At 38.5% G+C, this 18449-nt stretch overlaps 1 protein-coding gene across 1 annotated transcript; it reads right to left on the reverse strand.

The window, feature by feature from the left end:
* Positions 1-7983: 7983 nt before the first annotated feature.
* Positions 7984-17710, reverse strand: RNF32 (ring finger protein 32). Its single transcript, XM_057416454.1, is given in 10 exon segments — positions 7984-8244; positions 9132-9191; positions 9267-9380; positions 9382-9453; positions 9855-9887; positions 11825-11841; positions 11844-11963; positions 16688-16961; positions 17462-17512; positions 17621-17710. Coding segments are annotated over 10 exon segments (1092 nt in total).
* Positions 17711-18449: the final 739 nt, after the last annotated feature.

Consider the following 18449-nt stretch of genomic DNA (forward strand, 5'->3'; position numbering starts at 1 on the left):
CATTGTCGTAAGAAGTTGAGATGCGCCTTCTCTGTTCAGGGTGTGAGGACATCAGTCCCGTGGCTTGTCCATCTGCCACATGCAGGTCTAGCTGCTGAATTGGGTTACTTTGGGGATTACAGGCCCAGGATTTCCAGGTGGTAGACATGCATGTGCTTGAACTTTTTGCTTTCAGCTCATTTTTGCTGGAACTGAAAAGTCATCACAGACTTTCTGGGTGTACATTTCTGTGCAGGCCATTTCGGGGAGAGATGTGAGGGGGCAAATGAGATGGAGCTCATTTGTATAGACAGTTTTATTTCCATTCTTTTTATAGTCAAGCTTTACAATTCCATTAAAAATACACTTAAAATCCTTAAGTTCATGAAATTCAGTAACTGCTGAAACTTTTTCTCAACCTGGTCCTAATTCTTTGCTTGCTTTCCTCTTTTATGTGTTCAAGTCATTCAGTGTATTATTTGGTGGCTTTGATGTTAAGAGCATGTCTTGATCTAGGCAAAACATGAAATACCAGACCAAGAAGAATTTACATAGATCTGATGTAGAATGTGTGAGAAGACCACTTCAAGTGGGAAGCTTTTTTGAAATGTTTCACAGTTGAAGCACCCAAACCTTTTCCTTCCAAGAGAAAGAAGACATGTATCATTAAGATAGGAAAATTAATTCTATGTTCTCTAAAATGCCAGTAATTCACCAACGCTGTAAAGAACTTCATAGATTCCTAAAATCCATTCTGTGATTCAGAGTGCAACAGCATCCTTGACTTTATAGAAGCCTGTGAACTTTTGAGAATAGCTCTGTCTTGGCAGCAGAGAACTTGAGGATGCTTTCTAATTCTATGTTAGTTACCACATTTTTCTAAGTAACTATTTCAGTTGCATTTATTGCTCATTGTTTGTTTGTTTTGTTTAAATATACATAACATTAAATGTTCTAACAAATACAGGAGGTGACTTCAAACAGTCGAAAGAATAGCATCAGGAATATCCTGTAAATGTTGACAATCCTGACCTGCCCAGTTCTAAGCTATTTAAAAGCTGTGTCTGTTTGAAGGTCTTACATCGGCATAGAAATAAGGAAATCCCAGTTCTTTAAGGCTTGACGAGGTACTGGTGAGATACCTGACTTTGTTCCTTTGTACCTAATGAGCACTTTGGAATACTGCTTCTGCATTGCTTCTAAATGTTTGCTGTATATTAACTTCAAGTTGGTGTTGCTTCCACCCCCATTCCATTAAGTTTTATAGTCGGTATCACTGGAGGAAGCTCCTTTAATGAATAGGCTTTGTTTTGCATTCCTTGCGTCTTCCGTAGATACCAGCTACTGAAGTATAGGGGCATTTGCTTGTATTTTAATGTATTTCTTTTCCCACAGAGTCCATACAGAGACATTCCTTAGTTAGAAATGTTATTCCACGATGAAAATGTTCTTATTTATTCGTTTGTACTTGATCTCTTTTTAACCACTAGATTTCACTAAAACAATCCTGTCATTAGAGTGGATTTTCTAACAAGTTACCAAGAGCTCATCTAAGTTTGAATTAGGAGGGAGATGAAAATGGTTTAGTCATTGCACACATCTGTGTGCTTTTAATCTTCAGTAGTGCAAAGCAACCAGCCCAGTTCTCAGTGAGAGTGTTAATGTGCTAGTACCGCCTGTGTGAGCCTGTGTGATGGCTGTTACTCTGGAGCAGTTCTGTGGACCTGCTCCTCAGTTACCTTCCTTGTACTCTGTAGAGCAGGACTACAGCTCTTGACATGCCTTGCTGCCTTGCTTGGCTGGAGATGGGAGACACACTGTTCCGGTGTGTCAGCAGCACGTCACTCTCATGTTTTAATCAAGGTCAGACTTTGCACAGTGCCGAGGTAAGATGTGACACTCTTCATATGTTTTCTGTACCTTTTGTATTTCACCTGTGCTTGAGCGTGATTTGGGCATCCCTTTCCACATGAAATGTGATTGTTCAGAAAAGAGGAGCGATGGCCATACCTTCATGGTGAATTCTGTGCATGCGTTTCACAGAGAAAATTACCGATGTGTGACTTCTGTTTTCCCCCTAACCATAAGTTTCCCAGCCTGAGCTGAAACACTTACTCGCACAGATTTTGTGATTCTAACTTTTTCTCCTTCCTGGCTTTATGTAACAAAGTTGATCCACTTCTAATCTTTAAAACAGTAGGTTTCAAAGCATTTTTGTCTTATTTGGCCTGACTTCTATTGTGTTAAAAATGGATAGAAAATGAAGGTATACATTGGTCATGGATTTGAAATCTTCAAGTTTATGAAATGCGTGCTTGTGCACAAAAACCGTGGCTAGATTTCCTTTACTTCTTGGTGGGGTTAGGAACCCAGTGCTGCATTGCCTAAGCAGAAAATGCATCTTGCTGTTGTCTTCAGGAAGCTATGTGTCTCAAAATTCCCACTGAGGAGACTGAATGCTCTGAGTGCTGCTGGCCATCTCATCACATGGGATCAGCTCCACACAGATTTGGGTGGTGTGACCATGATGATACAGCTCTGGACTGACGTGTCTGTGGGTGGTGGTGCTGCTGCTGTAGTAACAGCAGCAGGTATCTTCTGTCCTGCACTTCCAGGTTTTTCACAGCAGAGTGACTGGTTAAGATTTCAGTTTACAAAAAAAAGTAACACAGTTACGCACAATCTTGATGCATGTGAGGCTGAGCGATGCTGAGCAGAGTCAGCGCTTCCCTCTTGGTCCGATTTGCACTTCAGGCTTTTGGTCTTGAGCAGCTTATGTTTCTTTCAGTTGGATGTATCTTTGACCAAGGGAAAATACAGCTGAAAAATTACACATTTGGTGATACTGTAATCAGAACAATTTTCTGTGGACATACCTTTCCCCCATCAAACCCTTCCTGCTTTATTTTAGGTCATCCCAACATATGTCTTATCATGTTCTCAGTTGTGGATACTTTGCTGTGTTACAAACCAAACAAAAATACTCGCCGTGTTCACCAGATTGAATGTTTTGTGAAAAGCAGTGGTAATACGTTGTATTTTTTTTCCTTTGTTTGAAGTGTTACACTGAATGTTTGGTAGGAAGATTATTATGTTTTTTTTACCGTTTTCAATAAAGTGTGATTCATAGTGGAGTTCCACTTCTCTTTATTTTAAGCAATGAAAAAAACATAATCCCTGCAGCATTCTCAATTGTCCTCTCTGTAGTTGGTGTAAGTAAGTTGCTTTACTTTCTCTTATTCCTTCCCCCAGCTTCTTTATACAAGAGGATGCTGATTAAGTCATGTGTAAGTCATTTGCAGTAGCTCAGTAGTTTGACTGAAAGGCAGTTTTTAGATACTAAAATCTGACCACTGTGGTTCCTAAACTATTTGGAAATTAACAGCTTCAGACTTCCGTTCCATGAGAGATGTTCTTAAAGTTGAAGGAGGGAACTGGAGAATGTCCAATCTGCTCAGCTGCACAGGACCAGATGTACCTATGCAGATGTTCCAATTTGCAGCTGGTATCCAGGGCTGATTTAGAGGTTAAAAGCGTCAGGTCTCCACTGATGGGCCATTATTCTTCAGAGAAATCACAAAGTGGAAAACTAGGGTGTCTGCTGTGGGCTTTGTTAAAGACAATAACCAGTGGGAGAGGAGGCATTTTGGATGTTGTCCTTGGTGTAGACTTAGTGACCTATGGCCTTAAATATGTTTCTGCACATTGCACATAAGCCTGAGCAATCTGGTCACTGTATCTGAAGATGTTCCTACCAGTGCTCAGCAAAATAAATCCCTAAAAGCAATACCTGCTTTTCTAAATCATCTGCTTGTGTGCAATCCCAACTCACTGTGACCGCCTTATCTCATTGCTGCCACAGTATCAGAAAGTTTTGTAGGACATCGCACAAGTCTTAGACTTCCCTTCAACTCTGCTTGTAAGAGCTTTCAGCAGTTTTAAGGAACATTTCAACACCTGTACCATGACCATGCAATGTGAGCCTTTCTCTCCATGCATTTTGTGAGTGAAAACCTGTCAGGAAAACAGGGAGCTGTCTTTTCAGGGAAGGTGGGGTGGGAAGTGGGAGGTGAGGTGGCAGAAGTGTTGTTGCCAAGGTCAAGCAGCTTGATGGTACCTGGAGGCTTTCCTGTTGTTTCATTTCAAGTGGTTTTTTTGGTAGTCTTTTTCTACCAGGACATGTGCTTCATAGCATGTGTCAGAATATTCAAAGGGAACTTTTTCTAGACCTAATGGAATCTGGAAAACCCCCACAAAAACTCTCTGAAAAGGTCATTAATGTTATGAGATTGCATTTAAACTTTGAATTTCCTAAATTGACTTTTAAAACTATATAATGCTTAGCAGGATTTTTTTGTTTGGTTCATATTTTTTATTGATACCAATATAATGTACAGCTACGAAAGTGCCTTCCATTGAAACCCATACTGTTTCTCAGTATTTTAGAGACAAACATTTGAAGCATCCAGGTAATAGTGAAAACCATCACATAAGGCAAGTTGCTTGCTTCTTGATGTTAGATGTGTTCTCTTAATTTTATGGTCCGATTCACTGCTGAGACCTAATATGACTTGCCGTATTTCCAAATGATCCCTAACACAAGAATATATTGAAAGGCTGTATCCAATTGTCAGTACAAATCGGATTTAGTTGCCTCGTTAGTTAATGTTGATGTACAACATAACTTAAGAAAAAAAGGAAGAACAAAAGAATTCCCCTCAGCTGCCCTGTACAGCGTATTTAAATCACAACGTGACAGGAAAAGCAATAGTCCCTTCTGTGTTCTGGGAGAGAATTTCTTGTCCAGCAAGCAGCAGATGGGTAATCTTGTGCTCCCCTCATGACTGTTCACTGTCAAGAAGGAAAAAACCCTGATTCTATCCCATGCAGACATGCACGCTGACCTTCAGTGGTATGTGTAAAACAAAAACTAAACATGCATCCCACTGCAGGCCTCCTTCAATATTTACACTTTGTCGTCTCCAAACAATCCCAAACGATGACACTGTGGGCTTCCCGAATAAGACATGAAATACTACGGCACTACACTTTAATCAGTTTATGCCTTTAGTATGTGATTATGTATTTAATCAAGTACTTACAATCCTAGTAAGTTTTATCTAAACGTTGTTTCCTAGATTCTAGAGCTGCATCTGCTCCACATAGTAATTTCAACTGCTGTTACTGATTTGATTTTAAAATCCGACTTCAGGAATGACAGGGTAAGATAACACCTAAACCTTACAAATTCATGGTTTCTGTTCAATATCCAGTAAAGGTTAATCTTTTTAAAGCCACTTTTGTTCCTGATTTATGCTTGGTCTTCATTTGTATTGGTATCATACTTTGACAGGCCTGAAGTGTTTTCATCAGAAAGCTAGGGAGATACAATAGAGAACTAGAGCAGCTGTCACGATGCTTTCCGTAGCATCTCAGGACTCAAAATTTGAAGAAAATCAACCACGTTTTAATTCTGCCCTTATCAAGGGTCTATTTCTGTGAATGTGAGAGCAAGGATGTGGTAAGTTCAGGAACAGGCCTGTCTTGTGAGCTATAGCCATGACTAGGCAGGCTGCTGAGGACAGTTAACCCCCAGGGAGGTATGAGAGCTGAGGGCAGAGAGGGGCTAGGATTGTGTTAAGCAACCAGTGTCCCCTTTCTGCTTCTGCTGCTTGCTCCTTTTTCCCTCAGAAGAGAGAAACCCTAAGTTTCCTCACTGAGCTTGCACTTGTGCTTCTCTTCCCCATTTCACTAAGTAAGCCTCAAAGTCCTCTCAGGAGCCTCCTCAAGCAGAACCTGTAAAAATAAAGAGAGGAAAACTCTCCTCCTGCCTGAGACTGTGATCTATTAAGTTCCTCTGCTGCTAAGATACTATCTGCTTTGAGCTACTCCTGTATTTCTGCCGTGTGACCTGGCCCAACCCGTATCCATCAATCAGCAAATAACATTTAAGGTTGGGAAGAAAAAAAAAAAGTGTAACTGAAATTTAACCCCAAATTTTTGTTAACTGGCAAATAAATGCGAGCTATCAACACAAACAGAAAGGAAATAAGCGTTTTGTATAACTTGTTAACGTGTTGTAGGATTTAAATATTAAATCCTGCTGTGTTTTAATGAATAACACTGAAAAACCTTTTTTTTTTCCCCTAGAACAACTGAAACTGATTAATTGAATTTATTTCCTGGTACAGCCTCCCTCTGTATTTTATGTCTGTCTCTTCTTAAAACTCAAACAGAATGGCATAAACTGAATATTTGAAATGCTCTATTGGTTTGCAAAACTACATCAGTCATCTGTACAGCAGCACAAGACTATGATAAAATAAAACGATGAAACAAAGCACCGAGGTGAACTTTGTCCACAGGGAAGCCTTTTTAAGGGATCCAGTGTCAGCAAATTGCTTACTAATGTGTTGACTTATGGCAACCCTCAAAAGTAAAATGAAAAGGCTGGAATTTACAGCATATCAATGAATCAGTTGATAAGCTTTTACTGGTTTAATATCCTCCTAGTTTTGCTGCTTGGAGCCACTTCAAGTTAGCAACAGAATGTTTACCATCTCCCTGTGATAAAGGAAGTCAAACGACTAAACAAATTCCAGGACCATTATACTGTTTGGTGAGATTTAAATTAAAATCGTTGGGAGAAATCATGTGGAGGGGGAGGAAGAAACTAAAGCCAACTGCATCATTTCAGAGTGACTCCCCTCGCTGCCTAAACAATGGCAAGATTTTTAGCAAAGCTGGAGATAATGTAATGCATTTGAAAAGATTTAATTGCACCAATAAAAGACTATACCGCAATTAAATGACATACAGAAGTGACATTTATAGGTAAGATCAAAGAAATTCACTACCTAACATGCTGAAGCAACACCCTGCTTTCTGTGTATAGCAGTGCTAAAACGTAGGCTACTTTGGTTTCAGTGACCTTTCTTATCTCCTTTGATCTAGATTATTAAAAAATTTAATGGTAGCTGTAATAAGGGCTACTGTAGCACCCTGAAACAAGTCGAAAATGTGTCCTAATAGCACTAATACTTCAGGCTTTATTTTTTATTTTGTGATATTTAAGCATATGGAACTTGACATTTAACCTTTGTGATCCTTCCAGAGGAGGCAGGGTTATTAAATATTAGATTTGGGGGTTTTTCCTCAATGGCCATGCCATTTGGTTATGCTAATGTTTAGGGAGTGACATTTTAAAAGCACAGAACAAGTTTGAGGCAAAATTTAGTTTAGAAAAGCTTTTTAGCATCTGGAAATGGATAGCTCCCTGTGGAAAATTTCCTTCGTGTTTTCATTAACCGACACTTGAAAGTGTAAGAGCAAAAGCAGGAAATCTCATCTGCAATTCCCACTTCAAAGCTGCTAAGAAAACTAGTATACAGCCTTCAATCATAATTGATACTGAATTCTTTTAAACCTGGCTAATCCATACGAGAAGACTTTATGCATTTATTTTTAATTAAAGGTGAAAAAGTAATGCCCATTTTGTTCCCTGGAAAATCCCGAAGCGTTACCTATGAGAATGGTTCCCTACTGCTGTGGACTGTATATGGAAACTATGTTAAATGAAGACCTCTACCTATAATCACATGATGAAATGTGGGCAGTCTGTCAGGCTGTATCTCCCTAAGACACGTATCTAACCTGAGGGCCTTAAAAGGTACCTCATTGAGGTAGCTTGGCAGACTGCTACTGTGGCCAGCTGAAGCTCAGTAAGTTGAGTGGTAGACATTTTAACAGCTTTCTGTATATTTAGAAGCCTTCTTCAACTTCCCCTTACTGAGACCTGTCTATATCTAAGCACATATCTTGAGCCCACAGAAAACTAACCACATCCCTGGAAAAGAAGCATACGGCTGCTTCCCCAGTCTTCCATGCAGGAAAATCTAAGTGTTTCTATTATTGGTTCTCATGATGCTACTTGAGGACAGTCACAATCCACCCAAGGATTCACTTCTTCCAAACTGAAGTGTTTGAGCACTTTCAAGTGTAACATTAGCTTTCTTCAGTTACCTCCATAGTCATTTTCTCTGTTACAGGGAAGGACTTTGCATTGATGACAAAAGTAGCATAGCAACCAACATTCTGTCTCAGTGTTACGACTGAGAACAATATTTCCATTCTCTCCTCTGCCACCATCACCACACAGGTGGAACAGCGGTACTGGTTTTGTTGCAGCACCTCTAAAGTACCAATCTCACTATCATATGTAACCGCGTAAAGTAACAAGAAAGGGTCTTTGTCTCCAAAGCTCTCCTCCAACAGAATGCAACCAAATAAGCTTGAGAAATAATGACAGACAGTAACAAGGCTTTTTGTGTAAGCACTCTTCTGTTTAATTAAAGCAATGATTTGAAAAAAAACCCACAACTAAACAACTGATTTAAGTATTGTTCTAAACCTACTGCTGACTTAGCTTGCAGCTTGGGTAAGAGTATTTTCCTAGTTGCACACACTAGCTACACTGCAATGGCTGTCCTGTGTGGCTTTGTTAATCTCTGCTAACCACCCTGCCTGCTAATCTGGACTGGAAGACAACTTCCCACACCCCCCGAGGGACCCTTTGGTGATTGCAGAGGATGTGTCAGAGCAGTTTTTGTTACTGAAGAGCTGAGCTGGGCTGGTTCTTACTAAACTGGGGGAAGACTGGAAGTTGCAAAGAAGCACTTTGAAGTTGCACAGGGATTCTTCAACAAAGGCAAACAGGGTCACTACAAAATGCTTGCACCTGATTTGGTTTCCATTTGTATGGGGTCAGGATCTTAATTTGTTACAGTTGGACTCGTACCTGAGAAGTTAGAGAAGGGCAAAGTTATGGAATGGAAATACCCAGTTCAGTGTCCAGTGAGAGAACAGGGAAAAGAAGTGATCGTTTATGTATTTATTTGTTTCTCCCCTTACTAAACCCCCTTCATATAATTCTATAGAGAAAGAGGTTAATGTGATTTATCAGAAAGAGAAGGGAAATACAGAGCCTCACAAAAAACCTAGGCAAAAGTCAGACCTTAAAATTAAGTATTAAAATTATTTTCTTTCTACATTGTAAAGAAGATGAAGGAGTAAATTAAAGGGTAGAGAGCTGATATTCAGGGGTTTTGATTTAAGGCTGCGTGAATCAGAGCAAAGAAAGAAATGCAACATACCTTTTTCTCAACAAATTGCTTTCTTAATTTTCTATCTTTAGGAGGCACTGTTTCTTTAAACTTTTTTGGTTTTTAAACTTTTGCACTACATTCGTTCTCTTTAGTTTCTTATTAAAGCTTTAAAACCTTTGGAACATTATATAAAAATAAATATTTTTCAGTGACATCACCTGTAGAAGAAGTAAGACTTACCTAACAGTGTGCCCCATCATGTATTACTCTGGTCTGATACTGCCCTTTCCTACACAAGAGAAGGACAAGACTTTTTACCTGTACATTTTTCAAAGGTTTTCAGGCATGCCCGTTAAAATAAGTGCAACCACTTACAATATATACAAGCAGGATAGATTACAGGATGTGAAAAGGGTTCATCCATCAATCCATGAACACTCTACAAGAGGTGTATTTTTAAAATTAAAGCGTTAAGAGAATATTGTAAGTTTCCCCATATTTGCATGAAATTTCATGAATTAAACTATTCCCGCTTAGTATACAAATATATCGCTCAGTCACAAACAGTGTTTTCCCATATGGTTTTAAAAAAGGTGATAACATGAAATACAGTGCTTCATCATAAAGTAGCCTTACATTTTATTTCTTGCCATGAAAATATGGAATCAAAATTACTTTTTAAGATGATTGCATTTAAGATATTGACTTAAGTAGTTTAATTTAAACAGTCATGTATTATGTGCTCAAATGGTTATATAGAAGTGTGCTCACTTTATGGAATACGTGGGAACATGAAAGCAGCCCCTGTTTTTCAAAGGAAAAAAAAAACCAACCAAACCTGACTTTAAACCATTCTAACAACTGAAAAGTAAGAAATGCTGACAAGAAGATTACTGGCTGCCTGGAAGGTCATCAGTTTCTATCTGTTACTACTGCAGTCTTTCCAATGAAGGTAAAAGTAGTCTTCTATAGAAATTACTTAGTAAATTACATCTTAAACTAGTATGTGAATTTTGTGTTAACAACACATGGAGTGCAGAAAACAAGAAGTGCCAGCTGCTGCTGACTGGAGAAGATTATAAAACAAGTACTTGAGATGAAAGCTGATTAATTTTTTCCCCTTTTCCCCCTTTTCCCCACAGAGACATTAAATTTCAAGAAGTGATATACATCAAATGCAGTGCTTCATGCGTACAAAAAAAACTAAAACCAAAACACAAAAAACAAAAGAGAAAGTATGTTCACAGGCTACAAGAAAACTTCACCTTTATCTGACCCAAATTCCCACCAAATGCTGATGATCTCCATTGTGACAAAAGATACAGAGCTGGACAAAAAAGGCAGTTGGCTCTTAGAGGAAGGAAAAACTGGGAAAGGAGTGAAAACCAGAACAAGTAGTGTGCACTATTGAGCTGGCAAACACAAAAGGATTAATGGCTAGCAGCCAGCTGAAGGCAAAGCTTTCAGATACAGTGGCTTTTTTTCCCTTGAGGGAGGAAAGCTAACGAAACACTGTGGAGAAAAAGAATTCCAGAGGCATTTCCCTTTTTGTGCCAAATCTAAAGTAACCTTTTTAATGAGTGCTGTCTTTTGCTCTCTCTTGTCAAGCTTTAGGCTTTCAAGGTAGCCAGAAACTGGCAGAATGGTCTTTTGCCAGATCTATCCCACCTGTCTGTGGACAATTGTACACCTTCAGTTAATGTTGATGTAAAAGGAAACAAAAGCTCTGTATTTAAGGTTATTAAAAGAGCTTGATTCACATCACAAACTTGGCTGTAAAAAGTCTTCAGGAAAAATTAAAAGGGACAACAGGCAGAAAAAAACAGCCTAAAATGCACTGTGGAAAGAAACTTGCAAGTGGCTGGGATAACTCTTCTAATTACCATCATCACCTCTCCAAAGCAGAACTCCAGCCAGTCACTTGAAGTGTGATGTCTTTATGCTTATGTTACACACATGCGTCAAATAAATCCAACAAGGTAACGGGCTCAAACTTAAACGGGAAGTTTAGATTGGATATAAGAAGGAAATTCTCTCCTGTTAGGGTGGTGAGGCACTGGAATGGGTTGCCCAGGGAGGTTGTGAAGGGTCCATCCTTGGCAGTGTTCAAGACCAGGCTGGACGAGGCCTTGGGTGATATGATTTAGCGTAAGGTGTCCCTGCCCACGGCAAGGGGGTTGGAACTAGATGATCTTCAGGTCCTTTCCAACCCTAACGATTCTATGATTCTAAGGTAAAATACAGGCATTTCTTCAGATAACCTGAGAAAGTGACTGGCTGGTATTAAAAGTACAGCTACTTCCATTTGCCAAAAAGAAATAGCTATTGAACTAAACTGCAATTAACAGAACTTGTGAGAAAACAAAATGTATCTTAAAATGTATAGTTACTGGGTATTTACCAGTCTGATGAATGAAGGCTGGGATCATATCTAACAAGAGTTTAAATGGAGCAGAAAATAGCCTATACCTGCTAAGCAAGAACAGATAAAAAGGCTGATTACCTTCTCCCGTGCTGTCATAATTTCAGAGGTGAACACTACCAAACTTTCTCTACCATGTCATGGACAAAATACTTTCAGAGTTGGCCATTGATAGCTGGGTCTGGGCTATAAAATGACAGCTGGTGTCTTACAGTACAATCTTTCTTTCCTTTCTTCCTCCAGGTTTATCAGTAACACTGGAAAAAAGAGTTTTAAAATACCGTTGATAGTACACACAATTACACAGTCATACGTGTACCTGAGGTTGAAGTGCTAATCCCTGCATATTGCACAATGCTGTATGGAATCCCTGTGCTGTATGGATCACCTCTTTATTTTTACCCATTTTTCAGCAGTTAGTGGCAAGGAAGGAGGCTCAACCAGGCCTAATTTCTTAGCTATAGACAATAACAGCAACAAATTGCTGAATAAAACCCAAATGCAGACAATGGATTTTCTTCATATGAAATTCATTGATGATGTACTTACTTTGATATACTTTATGCAGATACTTCATATAAATCTATTATCAGACAAATCACTGGCAGGCGATGGACTTATTAATTAGCCAGTCAGTAATTGTCAGAACCCTTTTACATACAGGATTGACGCAGGAATTTTTTTTAAATGTAAACTTTCATTTGCCAAGTAATTTGAATCTATTTTAACCCCTTTTCACAGCCATTAAGGTGAGGGTTATTAACTAGATAATGTAACAATGCACAATGAAATAATTTCAAATCATTGGTGTATACAAAATCTGTTCGATTTAATTTGTGAAGGTTTCTTCAACTTCTGCATTTTTGTGTTCTTAAAATAGAAATAAACATTAGTAAATTGATAGAACAAAAACTGTTGTTGCTGCAAAATCCTGAAGTGTAATGAGACTGTGATGGGTACAAGAGAAATAAAGATCATAAAGAAATGAAGAGATGGTCACAAGACATCAGTGACGGTGTCACTGTGATAGCTGACCTTGTCGATATTGGATAACTGTGAGGTGCCTTGCCGTGTGTCCTGGAGACCTCATAGCAGCCTTCCAGTATCGGAAGGGGACCTACAAGGATGTCAAGGAGGATATCTTAAGGTCCTTTTCAATCTGAATCATTCTATGATTCTAGGAAACCTCTGCCTTCTTAACGAAGGAACCAGTGAAAACACAATGCACAAATGGCAGATAAATCCAGTGTCAGTATCTCAGTAGTAAAAGAATATGCTAGGAGGTACAGCAAAGAATAGATATTTGTCATCTTTGAAGATCAGAGGAAGCAGCTTGTGTGGACTGACCAAAGCCAGTAGAGAGGAGTGTCCAAGGTATGTGTAAAAACCCAGTAACATGAGTCCATGATGAGGCCTCTGTAGTATTTGCTGAAACAAGAAAGGAAGGGGGACATGCAATAATTAGAACACAAGCTGATGACACCTAGCTGAGAGTTTTAGTTCTACATGGGAAGAATCAACTCTTTCATTCATACAAAAACCTTTGCATGAAACAGGCATTAATAAGTAGCGTGTATTTGTTCTGTATAAGGTTTCAAACCCTCATCAGACCACTTGTGTATCCAAACCTATTACACCAGTTAGTCATCAAGAGAAAAGCAATCCCAACAAACCAAAGACTGGGGTTTTGGTGATCCCCTTGCTGAAGTATCTCATTATTCTAGGACAGGACTTGTTGATTTTCAAGACAAAAATTCTGCTCCTGAGCTCATCCATCTATAGATGTGTTATTGTTAATAATTTAAAATTAGCAAAAAAATGGTTTTGATCTTTTAAAAGAACTTCTGTGACGTACTAAAGGAATTATAAAGAATACTTTCTTCCCTTAAGTGAACTATCTGCCTTTACCTACTTCCCTGTGAGGTCGTGACATCCTTCAAGCATAAATCAATTTCATTCCACACCTTACAACAACAGGACAGCTTTGAGATTTCAAGCTGGGTCAGTTTCTGCTTTTGGGACAATGTGGAAAATGCTTTTTCTACATATGATTTGTTTCACATAGATCCCACCTTGTTGCTGTTGTTACCCTTGTAAAGGTATCAAGTCAAAGGTAAGCAGGGCATGTAAGCCTAAATATCAACAGAACATTTGAGTCAATGAACGCTGTGGATTACATCCATGGTCACATATGAATTTTCTCAGGGTCACACACTTACAGTTCCTGCACAACTCAAGACCAGACATAAATGCAGCACCTCCACACGTGTGGGGACTCACAGCTCTGCCTGCAGGCTATAGGCTAGAATTCAAACCATTCCGTGTCAAGCAGCGAAGTGCATATATAAGTAATTACAGCATTGTAATTTCAGAACATAAAATGTATACTGTATTAACATAAAATAGCATTGTCTATCAATTTTGGTGTAGTAAAATGCTTTTATCATCTGGCACTTTTGATGATAAAATATAGTATGAGCTTAAGAAATATATAAAGGATCCTGCAAAATGTTTAGTTTAAAAACTACTTCACAATGTGTATTTTGCTTAAAGCTTATGCATGCATTGATGAAACTGGTGGTAGAGTAACAAGGAAGTTTTCCTAACCAGGAGTCCTTTCCCTTTTAACCATTTAACTCTTGAAGAGCATATATTGCACGGATCAGTGTTTCTGCTACAAAAGTAGAATCAAATTATAAAATACATGATACAACTTTCAGTAAAATAATATATGAAGTTTCATCTGACAGTAATACCTGGGGGTATCCGTGCATGGGTAAGGAAACAAGATCCCAAATTGATAGTCCAACATACACAAAGACCAAGCAATGGTCTTTATGAAAATCTGGATACACAGGGAACAAGACAGCAAACCAGTCACAGCATGAAAGACAGTATCACAACATAAAAAGTGCCTAGCCTTGATTTTCTTCAAGCACTGTGGTCAAAGACTGTTTTAAGGAAGACAATGAGATGGCTTTGTGGAAAGCCTTTTGTATACCCCCAGGGTAAGAAAAAATGCTTATGTAAAACTTTCACAAATGGATGATTAAAGCTGCCAAATAGGAAGAGATTGGCGGCAAAACTTAACTTCTAAATAATATAAACCAGATGGGATATTTGTGAGGGACAGGTTATACAGGTGTTTAGAAGGAAAGCTTTTACACAACATAGTTGATGAAGGAAAACTGGCAGCAGGACACACAAGAAGGGATATGTGGTTGAAGCAAAAGGCTCTACAAAGATATTCTCAAAGCAGCACTTTGAATAAATACAAGCAATGAAAGCCTACATTTATCACAGCTCAAGACATCCAAGAGTTTTCATCCTTATGCATCACATTTACAAGTGCAACCCTTTTACTGACACACCCATTTACAACCCAGTTATCTATCCTGAAATGAACGTTAGCAAAGTGATCACACACATTAATCATTAAACTGTTATTATTTGATTTTAGGACTCAAGTCCTAAATTGAGAAAATTTAAATGTTAGTGGCCTGTGGGATTTTGATTACCCACAAACTCAGGAAGAAAAAGTCACATTAAATTACATTTTCAAAGCTGTTTCTCAGCTGTAAAGTTTAAACCACACAATTCTTCCTAAGAACAGAAAGCTTGGCGCAAGCCTTTTAAAAGAGTGTGACCATAGGTGAAAATACTAATAAGCAAAACCCAGAAACAACGGCAATTTTACAAAATCGTTCAGCACATTCTTTCAAATCACTTGCACAAGCATTCATAGGCGACAGTTCAGTCAATGAGTCAATGCCATGACTGAAAGAGAAAATACTTCTTATAATTGCAGAGAACATGCTTACACTTGGGTTGTGTTGTTTCACCACAGTCTTTAGCTTCCATAATCACTCCTTATTTATATTTGTGTTAACCTCAGTACCTGCTGTTTCCCTCCACTATCCTCTTTTCTTTCAAATTCCTCTTCCAAACAAACCAAAGAAATAAGCCTCCCATCTTTAGAACTATAACCGTGTAAACATAGTAATAATCACCTTTGTCCTATCACTTGTTACACTCACTTGTTGTGTATTATCTTCAGTTACCCTCTTAACCTTCAGCTCATTACAGATGGCAGATGCTTGTGCTTGTATGGAGCCTCATTGATTCACATGGTTCTCTTCAGAGCTGCGACCACTGTGACAGTTACTATAGCAAAGGCAAAATGATTCAGAGAGGCCTATAACGGCATTTTTATGATAAAGAATAAATAAACTTTCATCATCATTAATAACTGTTTTATTATGCTTGAAACTGCGAATTGTGAAGATGGGAGGTCCTTTAAGAAATGCCTAAACAAGACAAATGAAAAGATGGAAGCAAAATGTCCATGGCAAAGATACTAAAGAAACCTTTAGAAAAGGGAAATACGGGGCTGTAACTGATTGATGAGGAGCACGTTTGGACTCCTGGTCTGTAAAGATGCTCCCTGGCTTTGTTTTTTTTAAGCAATATTGTGTGTTGCTGCTGTACAACTGTATTATTATAATGCTATTTAAAAGTGAGTTTTCTCACCAGGCATCATTCCAAGCCCTCACATCTGTGACTTTTATCTTGTTGCATGTTTGCGTCTAAATTTGAAAAAGGTATTTATCTACAGGTGTTAATTCTTCCCAGGTTTAGCCCCAGGACCATTGTAAAAACAAACCTTTTTAACTTTGAGTAAAGGTGGGTATATATTAACAAAGAATATATTTAATGCAACACTAGTAAATGTCTTTTTACTGAATAGGGACCATATCAAATAGACGTAAAACCCCCCTCAAGACTAAAACATTCCACCAAATAAACACAATCTCAAAATCAGTGTTTGCTTGAGAATATGAGGTAAAGAAAGTTATGACACTCAAACATATTAAAACAAGTGTAAAAAGCTTTCACCTCTCAAAGAATTCTTCTTCATCAAGACGCACTAGTTTCTTCAGTTTTACTTTCATTGTCACAAGAATAATATTCTTTAATACATTTCAGATATGAAAAGACACGTTCAAGCCACTGAAGGGCAATTCTGTTGTTTACCTGGCCTAAACTGCTGAATTCAGACAGATCTTGAAACAAGATTTTATGCTGTTTAGCATGAAATTATCTTCTTGAAGAGAAAGCATAGTTTATTTTAATTTATTTTAAATAAAAACAAAAATTCACAAATCAGAATGTAATTGTTTACCTAACGTTAGCTGTGGAGGACTGGGATCAAGAGCATGCACTCCTTTATCTGCATCTTCCTTGGTTTTGTGGCCAGTGCTCTTTTTTCTTAGTCCTGCATTTACCACTTCTCTGACCATTTCTTTGTTCACAGGTTTGTAAATGTTCTTGGTATTCCTTGTCCTTGACTTAAGAGGATCTGCTAATGAAAGGTCCTGGAGCTGGTGACTGCGTATTATGCGATCCTGTAGAGCAACTGCAGACGCTGCTGTTGTCTTTTGTTTGGAGGAGCTGCCCTAAAAGGAAAAAAACACAAATGTGACTACTTATAAATTATGAAAAACCATCTATAATATACTAAATTAAAAGAAACTCTGCTCTTAGCCAGTATTTTTGCCTTGCGAAAAGCTTTTATACACGTGCATCTCCCATACTTGAAGCCTAATACACAATTACCATAATATGAATTTTAAGATTGATGTTTGACACATCCTAGTTTTAACTTATAAAAAGTCAAATGAAATCTTTGATTTCTCAATAATATCAAATAAAATAGCAGCATTTTTTAATTACTGAGCTTATTATATGCAATAAACTCATTACGGACTATAAAAGTCTGGCATGCCCGAACGCATTTTTACTTCGATTCCCAAAGGCTAACCTTGCCTTCCAGAACACTGAATATAAACAAGAACATATTATTTTTATACAGGGAATAGGCTTATCTACCTATTCCTCCATTTTTCCCCACCCTTTTGCCTTATTTTAAAAGATGTGAAATAGTACATTATAATACCATGATGCTCCGTTGATAATCTTTAGCTGATTTTACATAAGTAGCATGGTTCTACAAACAGACATGTAAAAGAACTTGAATGAAATTTCTCAAGAGAAGCAACCCTCATCAGTAACAGGAGAGAAACCTACAATTTCACTCATTTTCTCCTTGGCCTACCATGGGAGACAGCTTAGCATGTACTCCAGGCACAGCAATTAACTCTGGATCCATAAAGCACCAACTGTGCCCTTCTCTTGTCAGCCTCATCTCACCTCCAGTGCACTGCTCCTAATGTACACAGAATGGCTTCTAAATGAATGTCAGTAATCATGAATTCCAAACTGATCTGAGGCAAAAATATGGCTGTAGAAATAAACCTCATTGAACTGTTCTGCCAGATCAGTTTATTGTAGGCAAGGAAGCCTGTGATACATAGAGCAAGGAGGATGTAAGCAACTGCTTTGAGGCTTAAGCTGCTCTGCTGTGATCTCCACATCCTCATTGGTACAGTTGGAAACCCTGTGGTGTGGGTTGGTAATAGAGAGGGGGCTGTGGTGGCAGACACCCTTCAGTGCTGGCTGTGGCAATCAAGAGCCACTACCTACAACCCTGCTCTTTACCAGCTTTCCTGGTGGCTTTAAATTTTACTGCTATTTTGGGTGACCTCTGTTTTTTGGCAACTCTGTATAAAACAAAATGAAAAATCCTATAGGAGGAGAATAGATGAGTGGTATCTGTAAGGATCAAACCAAAGATCTCTGTCACCTAGTGTCCCATCTCTGTCCATGGCAAAAGCAGATGGTTCAGGAACAGTGTAAGACCGAGGCTAGTATACAGCGACAGCTCCTTTAGGGAATTCTCAGGCTTCAGAGCAAGACTTCCTGAGCCAGAAGCACTGCTCTTGTTTTTAATAACCACTGATGTGTTTCCTTAAGATCCAGAACTGTGCAAAGGTACTTTTAGCCCCTAGTAGGAGTGTAGCTTCCTTTGGCTATTTTCCTGGTTA

The sequence above is a fragment of the Pezoporus wallicus genome, unplaced genomic scaffold, assembly GCF_028554395.1.
Source record: "Pezoporus wallicus isolate ANWC-B61680 ecotype Strahan unplaced genomic scaffold, APGP_CSIRO_Pwel_v1 contig_3847, whole genome shotgun sequence".
In the NCBI taxonomy this organism is placed as follows: domain Eukaryota; kingdom Metazoa; phylum Chordata; class Aves; order Psittaciformes; family Psittacidae; genus Pezoporus; species Pezoporus wallicus.